Source organism: Rhinolophus hipposideros (genome assembly GCF_964194185.1).
Source record: "Rhinolophus hipposideros genome assembly, chromosome: 11".
NCBI lineage: Eukaryota > Metazoa > Chordata > Mammalia > Chiroptera > Rhinolophidae > Rhinolophus > Rhinolophus hipposideros.
In genome coordinates, this window is record NC_138057.1 from 81,715,579 (window position 1) to 81,729,940 (window position 14,362).

At 60.1% G+C, this 14,362-nt stretch overlaps 1 protein-coding gene across 9 annotated transcripts in view; it reads left to right on the plus strand.

Moving 5' to 3' along the window:
• The window catches only part of COL5A1 (collagen type V alpha 1 chain), a 150,625-nt gene that overhangs the window by 127,049 nt on the left and 9,214 nt on the right, over window positions 1–14,362 (plus strand). For 2 of the 9 annotated variants that reach the window (XM_081066276.1, XM_081066277.1), the window contains exons 52-64: window positions 144–197; window positions 1,191–1,244; window positions 1,829–1,882; window positions 2,708–2,815; window positions 2,902–2,955; window positions 3,041–3,094; window positions 3,955–4,062; window positions 5,486–5,539; window positions 6,388–6,423; window positions 6,833–6,886; window positions 7,741–7,996; window positions 8,887–8,999; window positions 12,114–12,807. In XM_081066276.1, coding sequence (XP_080922402.1) covers window positions 144–197; window positions 1,191–1,244; window positions 1,829–1,882; window positions 2,708–2,815; window positions 2,902–2,955; window positions 3,041–3,094; window positions 3,955–4,062; window positions 5,486–5,539; window positions 6,388–6,423; window positions 6,833–6,886; window positions 7,741–7,996; window positions 8,887–8,999; window positions 12,114–12,662 — 1,548 coding nt within the window. In that variant the 3' untranslated portion in view covers window positions 12,663–12,807. Of the gene's footprint in view, window positions 1–143; window positions 198–1,190; window positions 1,245–1,828; window positions 1,883–2,707; window positions 2,816–2,901; window positions 2,956–3,040; window positions 3,095–3,954; window positions 4,063–5,485; window positions 5,540–6,387; window positions 6,424–6,832; window positions 6,887–7,740; window positions 7,997–8,886; window positions 9,000–9,354; window positions 9,571–10,692; window positions 10,847–11,983; window positions 12,808–14,362 lie in introns of those variants that run through there. The other 7 variants (XM_081066280.1, XR_013994427.1, XR_013994428.1 and 4 more) reach the window with 7 other exon arrangements.

Sequence of the window (14,362 nt, forward strand, 5' to 3'; positions counted from 1 at the left end):
GGTTATATGAAGAAATGCGTCCCCACTTCTGAGTGCACTGTTGCGGCTCCACCAGAGGGGCTTGGGTTTTCAGGATGGGACTGGGAACTCACAGGGTGTTGGTACATCCAGGCGGGTGAAGGAACTTGCTTTTGTCCCCACAGGGTCAAGATGGTCCCCCTGGTGACAAAGGAGATGACGGCGAGCCCGGGCATGCAGTGAGTCCACCATGACCCCTGGGACCCTGGTAGACGAACTTGGTGCATTCAGAATTTGCTGCTTGCTTTGTTCATTTCTGGGAAAAACCCAAAGCCGGTTACCTTCTAATATTCATTCTTAACCGTGACCGGGGCCCTGGGCTCCCTCTGAGCCCCTGTTGAAAGACCCTCTTCCTAGAGGGAAAAACGCAAGCCCAGCCATGCTTGTGGCTCTGCACGCAGGGGTCCGTGAGCCCGGGCTTACCTTATTTCTGCCTAACTGGTCGCACGTCCCCCTCGAAAGGGCTCTTTCCACATTGGCGCCTCAGCTGAGACCACCTAGACATTGTTTCTCACACCTGGCCATGAGCTTTAGAAACATTGCTTCAAGCCAAGTCTCTCAGGGGTGAAAATGACCCCAGTGGGCCCCTGCATGGGACCCCCTTTGGGGGCGACCCCGAGGGGCATCACAGCTTTCCCTCCCCCCACCCTGCACCCCATGGCCTGGGCTGCTGGGGATTTCCTACCCAAGGGCACAAGCCAATGCCACTGATTTTAGGTAAGCAGCAACGGAAGGCAGCTTAGGGACCCAGCTGTGAGGCCAGGTCTGCAGTTCCACCACTCAGTCCTGGCCTGTCCTCCCCGTGCCTCAGCGTCCACTTCTGTGGAAGGCAGAGCCTGCAGCCAGAGGTGTGGATGGAGGCAGCTGAGTGGCAGGAGTAATTGCTACTCAGGTGGGGCAGTGTCTTCTGAAACACAGCAAGGAGTCAGGGTGGGGCAGGGCTCCCCCTGCTGCTGCCATGGCCAGAGCTCTGCCTGCAGAGGGCGAAGCAGGGAACTCCAGACAACCCCCCCTTAGGACTTCCCGTGCCTGCTCCAGAAGAGGGAGGCGGTGACAGGGCTGGCCCAGGGGTGGAAACTCAGTGTGTTGTTGTCTCAGCCCAGCCCAGACCTGCTACGCCTTCATCAAACAGACCCCGACTCCTAAATCCCATGTTTTCTCTCTGACACCAGGGATCCCCGGGCCCCACTGGTGAACCAGGTCCATCTGGGCCTCCAGGAAAAAGGGTAAATAAGTGTTCAACATGTCCTCACCTGCCACCTTCCTGCATGAAGCGGGCCCCTCCCCTCCCCGCCCTCGGCTTGGACCCAGCACTCAAAGCAGCCCTGACAAGGGAACTGCTTGTGAAGTGTGTTCTTCACTCGACTTCCCGCCATGTCGATGTACCCCCTCCTTTTAGAAGAAGCCAAGTGCTAACACCATTCTAAGGGCCATCGTGGGAGGAAAACACCCACAGAACTGAAAAACTGGCTTTCCCCTGGGTCAAGCCTTCTGAGAAGCCAGAACAAGCTAAAAGGTGTTTCTTTGCACATCAAATAATTAGCCTTTTGCTGGTGTTGCAATAAACGGGGCTTCTGGCTGTGCCCCTCAACCCTCAAGGCAGCCAGCGCTCCTCCCTACATTGACCCAGAGGTCTTTTCCAGCCTGGAGTCATTCTGGCTCATTCTAAGGGCCTGTGTCCACCTGGCCAGCGGCCCGGGAGCGACCTGCATGCCCCTCCACTCCCAGGCCTGTCTCCCTCCAGACACTGAGCTCACCACTCGCCTCCCACAAGCCAACTTGTCACGTGTTGTTCTCTTGCTCATTTCAGGGTCCCCCCGGGCCCGCAGGCCCTGAAGGCAGACAGGGAGAGAAAGGAGCCAAGGTAACGTGCTTTGGGCCCAGCCGTGACTGTAGCTTCCAAAGAGAGCGGCTTGCCCACTGGCCGCCTTGGGTGGGATGTGCAGACGTGTGTGACCATAGGACAGTCACAGAGGCCGGGAGGAGCTGCGGGGCCTCGGGGAGGCGTGGCTTTCACGGCAAACCTGGGACGGACAATCAGTCTTCTCTGAAATGCAGGTGGCTTGGCAGTGCCTTCAGGCACAGGGGTCCGGGATCCCGGGCCCAGAGTCTGTCCTGCCTGCCTGGGGGAGGGGGAGCAGGTGCTGGTGTCAGGAAGTCAAGGGTGTGGTGTGGCCTCAGGCCTGGCGTTTGACCTGGACACACCTCAGCTGCCTCACCTGCAAAGCCAGGTTTGACAGTGCCCACGATGGGCTGAGAAGACGGGATTCCGGGCCCGCTGTGCAGTCAGTGTGCAGCCTGGTACCCAGAGCACTTTGGGGCCATTCCCTGGACCCCACGTGGCACCATCTGCCTCCCCTGGCAATGCCGTCATGCCTGAGACAGCACCACGCCTGCTCAGAAATGGCGGCCGTGTCCAGTGCAAGCTCAGGGCCAGCTGTGACCACGGTGACAGTAGTTGGCAGGATCCCTGGGAGACAGGGGAGCTCAGCTGGCTGAGGAAATTAGTGAGATGACGAATTGGCCAGGCAGCTTCTATAGGAATGTGGAGAATTGGGGCAGCCCACGGATATCTGGGGGATTCCAGAGTTCTCGCCAGGGCTCCCTGGGGTTTCTGAGCAGTGTCCTGGGCCAAGGTGGCCAGAGTTGCAGCATGTGGGTCCCACTGTGTCCACCTGCTGCCCTGCAGGGAGAAGCTGGCTTGGAAGGCCCTCCTGGGAAGACTGGCCCCATTGGCCCCCAGGGGGCCCCTGGGAAGCCTGGGCCGGACGGCCTGCGAGGGATCCCCGGCCCTGTGGTGAGTGGATGGGGGAGGCCTGGGAGGGGGCGGCATCGGCATGGGGATGGGCATGGTGGGCTCACTCAGGGCTGGCTGTGTTTCAGGGTGAACAAGGTCTCCCGGGATCCCCAGGCCCCGATGGCCCCCCTGGCCCCATGGTGAGTGACCTCCTGAGGAGCTCCCCCAGCAGTGGTGGAGGGTGGCATTGGGAGGCCAACCTGACCCCGCCACCTCCTCCCGCAGGGTCCCCCAGGACTCCCCGGCCTCAAAGGAGATTCTGGCCCCAAAGGGGAAAAGGTAAGATGGCCCTCACCTGCCCCTGTTTGTGACTCACGGCCCTCCAACGCCACGAAATACTGACCTGTCACCCACCTCTGCCAAGTGCCTGCTGCAGGCTGGGGACGGACACCGAGAGCTAGTGACACAGAGACAGCAGTCTGTGACTCGGTCCCTGCCCTCGGCTGGGGGCCCACGAGGCCCACATGGTGCAGAGGTCCCAGCTGAGGGTGTGTAGGACCTGAGGAGCAGACGTCTGCCCGGGACGCGGGGCTCCAGTTGGGGTGGTTCTCTGTCAACACTGAGCTCCCTGCAGATGTAAAGCCTGCGTACGAGCCAGGCTGTATGCTCTGTGGGAAGAAGGCAGCGTGCAGGCTTTGTGGTTCCACCCGAACAGCCTCCACCACACACCCCAGTCCCCAAGGTCATGAGAGCTGGAGGGACCCTTCCAGAGCCTTCTGCGGGCTCGTAGAAAACCATCTCATGTGAGCACATGTGGAGGGTTTTTCTTTTAAAAATAAACGACTGTGACTCTCAGCATCTAAGTCCGTAAATGTAGCTTCTGTTCCTCGTAACGAAAGGTGTGTTTACCATAGAAAAACGGGGAAAAGCCGTGCACAGTGTTACCCCCCAGCAGCCCCTTTTATCCATGGGGTCTGTGTCTACATCTGTGTCTCCCCGTTTCTTCGGTAGGATTTGTATCTTCTCCGAGCTGCTGTGTTGTCCCCAGCCTGCCCTGTGGCTTATTTCAGCTCCAGGACACGTTGGCTGGTGACTCGGTGGCTTGGCTTGGACGTGCGGCCACGTCCAGCTGGCCCGCGTGGTTAGATGTGAGGCCCAGCACCACAACGGCCCCTCACGCCTTTGTATCTGTCCCGCAGGGTCATCCCGGCCTGATCGGACTCATCGGCCCTCCGGGGGAACAGGGTGAAAAGGGTGACCGCGGGCTCCCCGGCCCCCAGGGCTCCTCTGGCCCTAAGGGAGAACAGGTGCGTGAGGTGGCGCTGCCAGCGCTGTGCCTTACAGGGGACGAGAAGCATCTTAGGACTGTGGGTTTCTGTGCCCAATGGACCCAAGGCGTTAAAGCCGGATGGACGTCCTCACGTTCATCAAATGCAGATGGGAGCAGCTGAGAGGATGAATGGCAGGGACAGTAAGCTGAGACGCAGCTGTAGCCCAGCCCTAGACCCTGGGAGCCATCTGAGGTGCTCCCGGGAGGGCAGGGTGCAGAAGGGTCCGTGGCCTGGGAAGGGGCGATGCATGGCCTGGAGGCGGGACAGGGGCCGTGGCAGACCTGCCGTCTGCTGTCTCCACCCGAGGGCCACCGGCCTCATCGCAGAGTGTCAGTCACTACTTCTCAGACCAGCTTGACAGAGCACAACGTGCCTCTGAGCTGTGCCCATTTTGGCCCACGCCTGACCTGGAAGGCGACAGAGCTGGAAGGGGTGGAGCCTGTGAGGCAGGGAACAAAGTAGAACCGTCCTTGAGTCCCCGAAGGTTGTGGGGTGGTGTCCTTGGGAACCCCTGCCTTATCCACCACCATTCTCCCTGTGGCATTGACCATTTTCCCACTGCCCAGTGTCTCCAGGCCACGATGGCACTCTCAGACAGTGCCGCTCAGCAGCTGTGAGAATTAGAAGGCTGTCCAGGGTGCCTGCCGCCAAAGGAAAGCAGCTCTCTGTGCCCCCACCCCGAGCTGGTCCCGGGCGTGGCTGATGGGCTGATGGGACATGCTGGCTGGGATTCTCATACAGAGGGACGCCCCCGCCCCCGCAGCAGACAGGGAGGGAGAAGGTACTTAGCCGAGTGAAGCCTGCTGTCCCCACACCCCCTCGGTTAGCTTAGCCCCAGGGGAGCCCACGTGGCTGGGTCTCCAGGAGAAATGTGCCCGGGCCTGTGCTGCAGGAGGCCGTGGTAATAATGCCCATGGACACTCGACCACCAGCACGTTTAGAGGCTGGGCAAGACGGATGGAACAGACAGGACCACGGGACACTTGCTAGCCCCCGCCGCCCGCAGCCTGTGTTCGTGGGGAGACCCATACCAGAACAGAGAACAGCGAAAGGGGACCAAGTAGGGACGGACATCAGAGCGCCTGCTCCTGCACTTCAAACTACATTAGAAGAGATGTCTTGACACGAAGGTGCCTCCGGTGGCCTGTAGCTGCCGGGGAGTCCCTTCCCGCCAGCCGGGGAAGCCGTGCTTGGGGGCGGTCAGCCCCCTGGTGGGCGTTCAGACCCCACTGGGCCTCGCAGAGACAGGTAGACCCCTCAGTGCAGCCGACCACGTCAGATGGCGTCCATTCGGGGCGAGACCGATGAGCACTAGAGCTGTGTCTGTGCTGATGGAGTACATGCTGCCTGCAGCCCTCCTTGTCCCATGATGGTCACTGCGTTTTCTGCTCCTTCGCAGGGTATCACTGGTCCTTCTGGCCCAATCGGCCCTCCGGGCCCCCCCGGCTTACCGGTATGTATCTGGGAGGGGTGCATGGTTTCCTGGTTGTTGCTGGGAGAGGTGGGAGGCAGGTGGGCCGACTGTGGGCCTCTGTGTGGCTGGAGAAGCGTGAGACCCCCCCTAGGATTGGGACCCTGTAGTGGATTTGCTCATTAACTCCACATTGGGGTTCCGAGTGACAGAGCAAGGAAGTGGGGTCTCTGGACCCTGATTTCAGGTGGAGGCAGGGCGGGAGAGCCTCTATGTCAGGGCTGCTCAGGATATGCACACATTCTGCGGGGGCTCTGGGGAAGTTGAGGACAGCAGGAGGGCCCCCCCGCCCTCCCGATCCATGTGAGCTGCGCTGGCCTGACACAGATATGAGGATTTGGGGGCCCACCCTCTAGGCACCAGCCTGGGCTGCCCCGTATTGCTGGGAGACCCCACAGTTTAACGGCTGGATGCCCCACGGCTTTGAGCCTCTACCTGCCCCAACCCAGGGTCTGGGTCCACGTGGCCAAGGTGGCCCAGGCCACCTGGCTAAGAGCTGCCCGTACAGGCTGGCGGGGCTCTGTGCCAGGGCCTGAGGCCAGCACGCCCTCTGTGATCTCTGACTCTCGCTGCCTGAACTGTTTCCCCGCTGGAGAGGTTTGGGGGCTGACCTGGGGCAGGCAGGGCCCTCCCTGTCTCTGTGTGGGGGAGCTCAGCTACACCCTAGCCCCACCCGACCTCCCCATTTAAGCAAGTGCAAGCACAGACTCCTGGAAAGGGGGACACGGGTGTGAGGAGGGGTGAAGACCGGGCAGGCCCGAGCGGCCGGTGCCTGGAGCTGACGGGGCCACCTTCTCACAAGTGCCTGCTAACGCCTCGACTCTCCATAGGGTCCTCCTGGTCCGAAAGGTGCTAAGGGCTCCTCGGTAAGTGGTGTGCACCCCCAAAAGGGCCCATCCAGCTCGGGGGAGGGATGTGTGTCCCCTTAGGTGAGAACCACCCTGGACAGCCCCTGTCCCCTGACTCATGGCTGTGCAGTCATTCACGCTCCTCCTCTCGTGCTGAGCTGTCCTGAGCTCATCTCCAGCCTGCATTGGCAGATTGAGGGGTGCCTGACACAACGGACGGTCCCCCTGGCTCCCTATCTCGGGGACACCTGGTTCTTCCATCTGGGAGTGGGAGGGGAGTGGGGCCCTGTCAGCCTCCCCCGGCACATGAGACTTGTCCCTCCGTCTTCCCCACACAGGCTGTCAAGGATCCTTCTAGAGTTCAAGGGGGGTTTAAGTCACATCATGCCTCAGTGATCAGAGTGGGTTCTCTTTCCTTTTTCCTCAGGGTCCAACTGGCCCAAAGGGTGAAGCAGGCCACCCCGGACCCCCCGGCCTGCCGGTGAGCAGTCTTTGAAGATTTGGTAGTAGGAGTGGGGTTCCTCCTGACACCCAGGGCTCTGTCGGAAGTTCTGTTTGTGCCGTTCACTTTCTGAAACTGGAACCCATGTGTCATGCGGCACGGTGGGGGCCTGTCCCTGGGATGGAGCCGAGGGAAATAAGTGACCCAAGACTAGACATCCCACCCTGGAAGTCAGGTTGGCCAGAGAGAGAGACAGCGAGAGGAAGGGAGAGAGCATGTGTGTACGTTCATGTATGTTTGTGCATACCTGTGCATGTGTGTGCGTGTGTGTGTGTGTGTGTGTGTGTCCGCAGGTGTCAGGTAGATGGCACGAGGCAAGGCCCAGAGGTGCAGGCCAGAGCCCCACCGTAAGCCAGGCCAGGGAGGACAAGGGGGCTCCCCCCTTTGGTGGTGCAGCCTCTCGAGTCCTGTGCTCGCCCTTGGCTGGGGCCTCCTGACACAGCCCCAGGAGGGGAGGGCTTCTCACTTCTCAGGCATAATGCGCCCCACTGTGCGCAGCAGGTTGGGTGGCAGAGGCGTGAGGAGAGCCAGGTGCTTCGAGTACAGCTGAGGACAGAACACCCGAGCACCAGGCCAGGCTTGAGCGCTGCCGAGCGCTGGCTCTGCAGGACAGGCAGGCGAGGCCAGGTGGTGGCAGGGCTGGGCCTCAGGGGCTCCTGGGACTCAGGTTAGAGGAGGGAGGTGCTCGGTGCAGGTGAGGCCCAGAAGAGGGGTGGGTGTGGAATGTTCCAGAGGCAGGAAAGAGGGAAGTAAGCATGCTAAGATGGATGGCTGCAGCCTGCAGCCCAGACCGTCTGTCTGTCCCACCCACGGCGCCCGTCTGCCATACCCAGGGCCCCCCGGGCGAGGTCATCCAGCCCCTGCCGATCCAGGCATCCCGCACAAGGAGGAACATTGACGCCAGCCAGATGCTGGATGATGGGGATGGTGAGAACTACATGGATTATGCAGACGGCATGGAGGAGATCTTCGGCTCGCTCAACTCCCTGAAGCTGGAGATCGAGCAGATGAAGCGGCCGCTGGGCACGCAGGAGAACCCCGCCCGCACCTGCAAGGACCTGCAGCTGTGCCATCCCGACTTCCCAGACGGTAGGGCACTGTGCCCGGGACCTGCGGCACAAGCAGAGGGGTGAGGCCGGGGCCGTGGGCATGGCGGGCAGGCCCAGGCCTGGGCAGTCATGTGCCTGCCGCAGCCTCAGCGTTCCCTTCTGCGCAATGGGGGTGCTGGGGGTCTCCCCGTAACCTGACGGGGGCATCATGCTAGGACACGTGCTGGTAGGCTGGGGAAAGAGGGCGAGGCTTCAGGGTCCCACAGAACCGCTCCAGTCTAGGCTTAGCCTCCGTCTCATGGGTGGTCTGCTCTGTCCTGAACCTCATGTCCCCATCTCTCCACTGGGAGTACTCACACAACAGGGGACAGAGTGAAATGACATGGAGCGTAAGTGGTTTGTCCTGGCACCCCTTGCGGTGTGGGCCGCGGCTGCCAGTCAGCGTAAAGCATCAGCGTCAGGATTAGTGCTGGTATTACTGCTGCTGTTCGAAGTACTTGGGGACGCGCTGTTCAACCTCCCCAGTATCAAGCCCGCAAACCACTCCCGGTCTCACCATGTTAAACCCACTGGAGGATAAAATGCATCGGTCTGCTGTTTCTCTCTGGGAGTCTGAGCGTTTCTCCCGCAAGAATGGAGGAGTGCTGCAGGCCAGACCGGGGAGCGTCTTGCGTTTCCATCCACCAGCACGTGGGGCTGCCTCCCCTGCCCAGGGCACGTGCCCCACGCACCTGCATCCAGCCGTGTTCTTGGGAATGAGTCTGCCCACGTGTCTTTAGGAAGAGCAGAGCGCAGCACCGCCCCCGGGAGGGCCTGTGCTGGTAGCATGTGGGCTGCATGGTTTAGCTGCTGAACTGAAATGGGGCAGCTGCTGCTTGAAGAATGCAGGGCGCAGGCAGTCCTCACGCATCCCCTGCCCTCCACATTCAGGTGAATACTGGGTAGATCCAAACCAGGGCTGCTCCAAGGACTCTTTCAAAGTCTACTGCAACTTCACAGCTGGAGGGGCCACGTGCGTCTTCCCCGACAAGAAGTCTGAGGGGGTAAGTGCCCACTGCCCCCCATGGACTCCCTCTCACTGCAGGGCCAGGCCCAGGGCTCAGCCCTTTCACACATGCAGCTTTAGGAATGAAAAGCGGAAATCAGTCAGGTTCCAAATCAAGGTTTTCCTTCCAGAAGTAACCCTTAAGTTGCTTTTCAAGAAGAGTTTTTAGCGATGGGGTGGGGGCCGTGCAGCCCGGGGTCTCAGAAGTGGAGGGAAGCTGGCTCATGGGTGTCCCCCGCCAGCCCCGGTGCTAGGTGCATCCCTCCTAAATGACTCCGTAGCTCTAACCTCAGACCAACCTGAAACCCACCAGAGGACTTCGGGGGCAAAAGTGACCCCAGTGTGTCTTGTAGAAGCTGGTGTTTGCCTGGATTCTTCGTGTTGGTACTTCCATGGTATTTGCTGCTCTCCCGAGTGCAGTCAGAACTGTTTAGTGAAGACTTGGGTTAGCCAGGCTGTGACCCAGTGAGACATTGTGGGTGTCAATTTATCAGTCACCTCTGAGGTCTTCCCAAGGTCTCACCTCTACGGTATGTGTTTTACAGACAGGCGTGGATGGGGTGTGTGTGTGTGTGTGTGTGTGTGTGTGTGAATGGGTGTGGACGGTGTGTGTGTGTAGACAGGTGTGTGGACGGTGTGTGTGTGTAAACGGGTGTGGACGGTGTGTGTGTGGATGGTGTGTGTGTGTGTAAACGGTTGTGGACGGTGTGTGTGTGTGTAAATGGGTGTGGACGGTGTGTGTGTGTAAATGGGTGTGGGTGGTGTGTGTGTAGACAGGTGTGTGGACGGTGTGTGTGTGTAAACGGGTGTGGACGGTGTGTGTGTGTAAACGGGTGTGGACGGTGTGTGTGTGTAAACGGGTGTGGACGGTGTGTGTGTGTAAACGGGTGTGGACGGTGTGTGTGTGTAAACGGGTGTGGACGGTGTGTGTGTGTAAACGGGTGTGGACGGTGTGTGTGTGTAAATGGGTGTGGACGGTGTGTGCGTGTAAACGGGTGTGGACGGTGTGTGTGTGTGTACAAATGGGTGTGGATGGTGTGTGTGCATAGACGGGCATGCATGGCAGGTGTGTGCTGCTTTCTATGAAGCGTGTGTCTGAGGCGGGGCCCACTTTGGCCCAGAACATGAGGGGGAGGAGGAGGTCTCGAACTGGGAAGGTGATGGAGGCTTCGGCCACAACGTCCTCTGCGTTGGCCTGAACACACCCTCCTCTGGACGTTCCTCTCAGAGAATTATCCATCCTGTGACAGGGATGGCCAGTTCCTAGAAGCCATGCTTGCCATTCAGGCTCGGGCCAGCAGGAGTCAGCAGCCCGTGGTCACGACTTCCTGGTGGCCTCAGCGCCCTTGGGCACTTCCTTCTGGAGGGAGAGCAGCTGTGTCCTCCCAGGCATGGTCTCCTGTCCCTAAACCTCTCTAACCCTGGAGAGCTCCAGCACCCCCTGGACTGGGAGACCTGGCTCCCAGGAACAGGGTCTCCACACTGACGAGGACCGCTTAGGGACCCCTGTTTTATATGCATGTTCTCCCAACCCAGAATTTGAAACCCTTGGTAACCTGCACTCCCAGCAGCAGACCCCTGGGGGTCAGAGAAAATTCAAAACTCAGGTGCTTCCATCTGGCAGAGGCCCAGAGGAAAGTCAGATGGAAAAGATACTGTTTCTCATCCTTTTTGTCACTGTCTGTCCTCAGCACACAGCCTCACTGCTGGAGAACTAGCAGGACGCCCCTGAGAGCCCTGGTTGCTGGTGGTGCGGCCAGGTGGACAGCGGGCTGGGGCGCTGAGGGGCCCCCTGCCCCTCTGCTCATCCTCTGCACGTGTGCTGACCAGCCAGGCGTCCACAGACGGGGATCCTTGGGCTCAGGCCATGGCCACTCAGCCTTGTGCTAGTGGAGACCCTCTGCCTGGTTGCCCGGAGGAGGGGTGGGGGTTTCAGGCAGAAGGCGGGGTGAGGCGAGCGCATGCCTGCATCTCTGGTCCTCTTCCCGGAGGAGGCTGTTACCTGAGCATGGCACCAGCAGTGGCAGACCCGGAAACCAAAGTGTGGGGCGGACGGGCGGGAGGCAGGGGGTGCCCCCTCCTCCAGCGGCCCCTTTCCAGGCGCTCCTGCACGAGACCAGCTCAGAGGAGAGCCAGGGGCATGCAGACAAGGATTCTGACCTGGGGCCCACACAGAGGTCCCGTGGGACCTGGGGACAGGCTGACCCATGGGCACTTCCATGTCGCTCCCAGTCTCTGAACCTCTGCTCTGGAGCTGGCAGCAGGGCTCCTCCTAGAGAAGCTCACTCATTCATTTACTCACTCACTCATTTATTCACTGTGGCCTCAGCCCCTGCAGTGAGCAAACTGCAAATGGGAGCCCCCGCCCCACCCATCGGGGGACACATGCTGTTCCTCCTGAGGACACATCTGCTTACACACACACACACACACACCACCCCCCTCAGCTGGTCCAACTGTGTCAGGGATGCCCGGTGGACCCTGGCAGGGTCTCCTGCCCACACGGTCCCCAGGTAGAGGCCGTGTAGACAGAACCACACCCCTCAGATCCAGGGCTCAGATGACAAGATGTCCATTTGTCCTTCCCTGAGCCCATTGGTGAATATGGGCTCTTATTACCATTATCTCTGTCATTGTGGCCTGTGACAATCCATTCATTCGTTCACTTACTCCACAAGCATCTTTCAGCTATTACTAAGGGCCAGGCAGAATCCATACAACAAGGGATAAAATGCAGACTGCGACCCTCCTTATAAAGCCAGCGGCCCCGTTATCATCACTGGTGCCTCAGCTCTGGGGGGAGTTGAGGCGCCTGAAGGGATCCTTTGCTGGCCAGTCATCGAGGCCACCTGGAACGAGGGCAGGACGCCCAGCGGGGGAGAAGGCGTGTTTGCAGGACGTGGGGCATCTTGTGGAGGCAGGAGAAGTAACCCTGTCGTTCTCTGTTTCTCTCCCTCTCCACCTCCCCTGCTCGATGTTTAGGCCAGAATCACTTCCTGGCCCAAAGAAAACCCGGGTTCCTGGTTCAGTGAATTCAAGCGCGGTAAACTGGTAAGGCGGCTCCGGCCCCCCCTCAGCTGTCTTTCAAACCCGCCCATTTCCTATCTTGCAGAGTAAAATGGCCCGATGGCCCAAAGAGCAGCCTTCTACCTGGTATAGTCAGTACAAGCGAGGGTCCCTGGTAAGTGCCACTGGGCGCTGCCTGCTTGCCGCACAGCCTGGCTCGCGGCTCTGCATGGGACTCACGGCCGCCATGCGCCGCGCCTGCTCGCGCCCCTCTGGCCAAACCGCTCCACGGCACGTGACAGCCAGACGCAGCATCGGTGCCCACTCCCGCCACGCCCACGACAGTGCCTTTCAGCCTGGGAGCAGGCGGATGGTTTTCCATTCAGTCTGGGACATGAGGTTGGCATTTTGGGCGCCCAGAGCCACAGCTGGGGGCTGCCGGGGACCGAGACCAAAACCAGCAGGAGTGGGAGGGCTTTCTTCTGCTCTTCCCTGTGACAGGTCCTGGACCACTAACGCATTCAGAGTTCTCTTCGGGACTCATCGCCATGCGAGGCCACTGCAAGGGCCTGCAGGGCATCTGACCCTCGAGCTGGGCGTCCCATACGGCTGTGTCAGGCCCTGTTTGCACTTCTGGGGAGCCAGTCTTAAATAATCCTTCTCAAAATGAAAAGAATTGGCATCCCTTGTCAAAACTGAACGTGGTGCCTTTGCAGCCCGTGGAGGGACTGTTGGCGTGAGACGTGGCTGTTCACGCACAGAGGAGCGCTGTTCCCTCAGGAGTCTGATGGGGGCCCTTTTCCAGAACAGAGTGCAGAGCTTTGTGTTCTCCCGAGCACACAAGGACCAATGTGACCAGACTGTGACCTGCTGCCATTAGAGCCCTACTTGGCTTGTAGGTCACTTCCTCGGCCCTAGTCGTCCCACCCCTCAGTGACCCCTGAAGGAAGTCCTTTCTCACTCAGAAGCCAGCTCTTGGGCTCCATGACTTCCCATCTGACCATCTGACATCAGTCCCTGCACCCCAGCCTTGGGGGGCGGGAGGCACAGAGGCCACGTTGCCCCCATGGTCTCACAGAGCAGTGGCTTCCAGACGGCTTTGCCCTGTCGCACCTCTGAAGACCCCTCGTTCCTAAACCTCCAGGCACTTCGCGGCGAATGTTACTATCTCATGCCCTGTTGTCACTGATCCCGAGTTGCTCCAGGTCTTTGCAGACACTGAAGGTTTGCGCTCACCTGGCCGTCTGTGGAGACTTCCTTTCATTTCCTGGTGAACTCAGGCCCTCTCGCCTCCTGTCTCTGCTGCTGTTTCTCCTTCTCCACCTCTCTCGTGCTTTCCTCAGAAAAGGGCGACTGGCACACAGAAGGACCTGAAGTGGACGTCCGCTCAGAGGGGGAGGACCCGGTGCCTGGGGTGCTTGAGGGTGGCATGGTGGGCACGGGTCAGGCAGAGAAGGAACCGGGGAGGGCGTGCAGCCCCTCGGGCCCAGGGGAGGCAGTGGGGGCCTTTCTGCAGCTTCTTGGCCCTGCCTTCCCCAGACAGGACCCTCACAGCCCACACCCACTTACCTCACTCCCAGGAAACGGTGGAGGAATGCCCGTTTTCAGCCACCGGCCCAAGGAGCCCACCTCTACCTCCGTCCTATTTTACAGCTGACCAAGGGTAGAGGGGCATAGACGGTCCAGGGGAAGCACCAGCCCCTCTTTTGCACCCAAACTCATCATTTGCAGCTCTGTGAGGGCATCACAAGTGCACAGAACAGTACAGAGCCCTCCTTGAAGAAATAGGCACTTTGTCGGGGCTGAGCTTTATCCCCGGACATGCCATATGAGGATGATAGGGCAGAGACCCTTCCCTGGGAGGGCAGGGTCTCCCGGTGGGATCTGGGGTCCCAGCACGGCACTGGGAGCTTGGGGTCCTTCTGTGTCCAGCACCGCCCACTGCTTCTTCCTGTGCATGCGTCCTTTCTCGAGTCAGTCACGTTTCCTCCCAGAAGGAGTGCCTGATGGCCTGGACTGCGGTTGGTATTCAGCCCTCTCCCTCGTGTCCCCTTGGGAGGGTTCGGTGGCCAGTGGCTCTGTACTGTGTGAAGGAGCGGGATGTGGGCCTGGCCCCACCTTCAGCTCCCGCTGATTATATGCACAGCATAAGTGGGCTGCGTCCTTCGGTTCAGCATGGCTCTCTTGGGGTGGGCTGGGGCAGACCAGCCGTGAAGCGGCAGCTACGAGGGATGGGCCCGCTGGCCTCAGACCCTGACGTTAGTCTGCTCCATCGTGTGACGCACAAACACAACGGCCCCCTCTCTCAGCGGGCGTCTGTGTGAGGAGAGCCTGGCCTTCCCTGCAGAGAGGGCT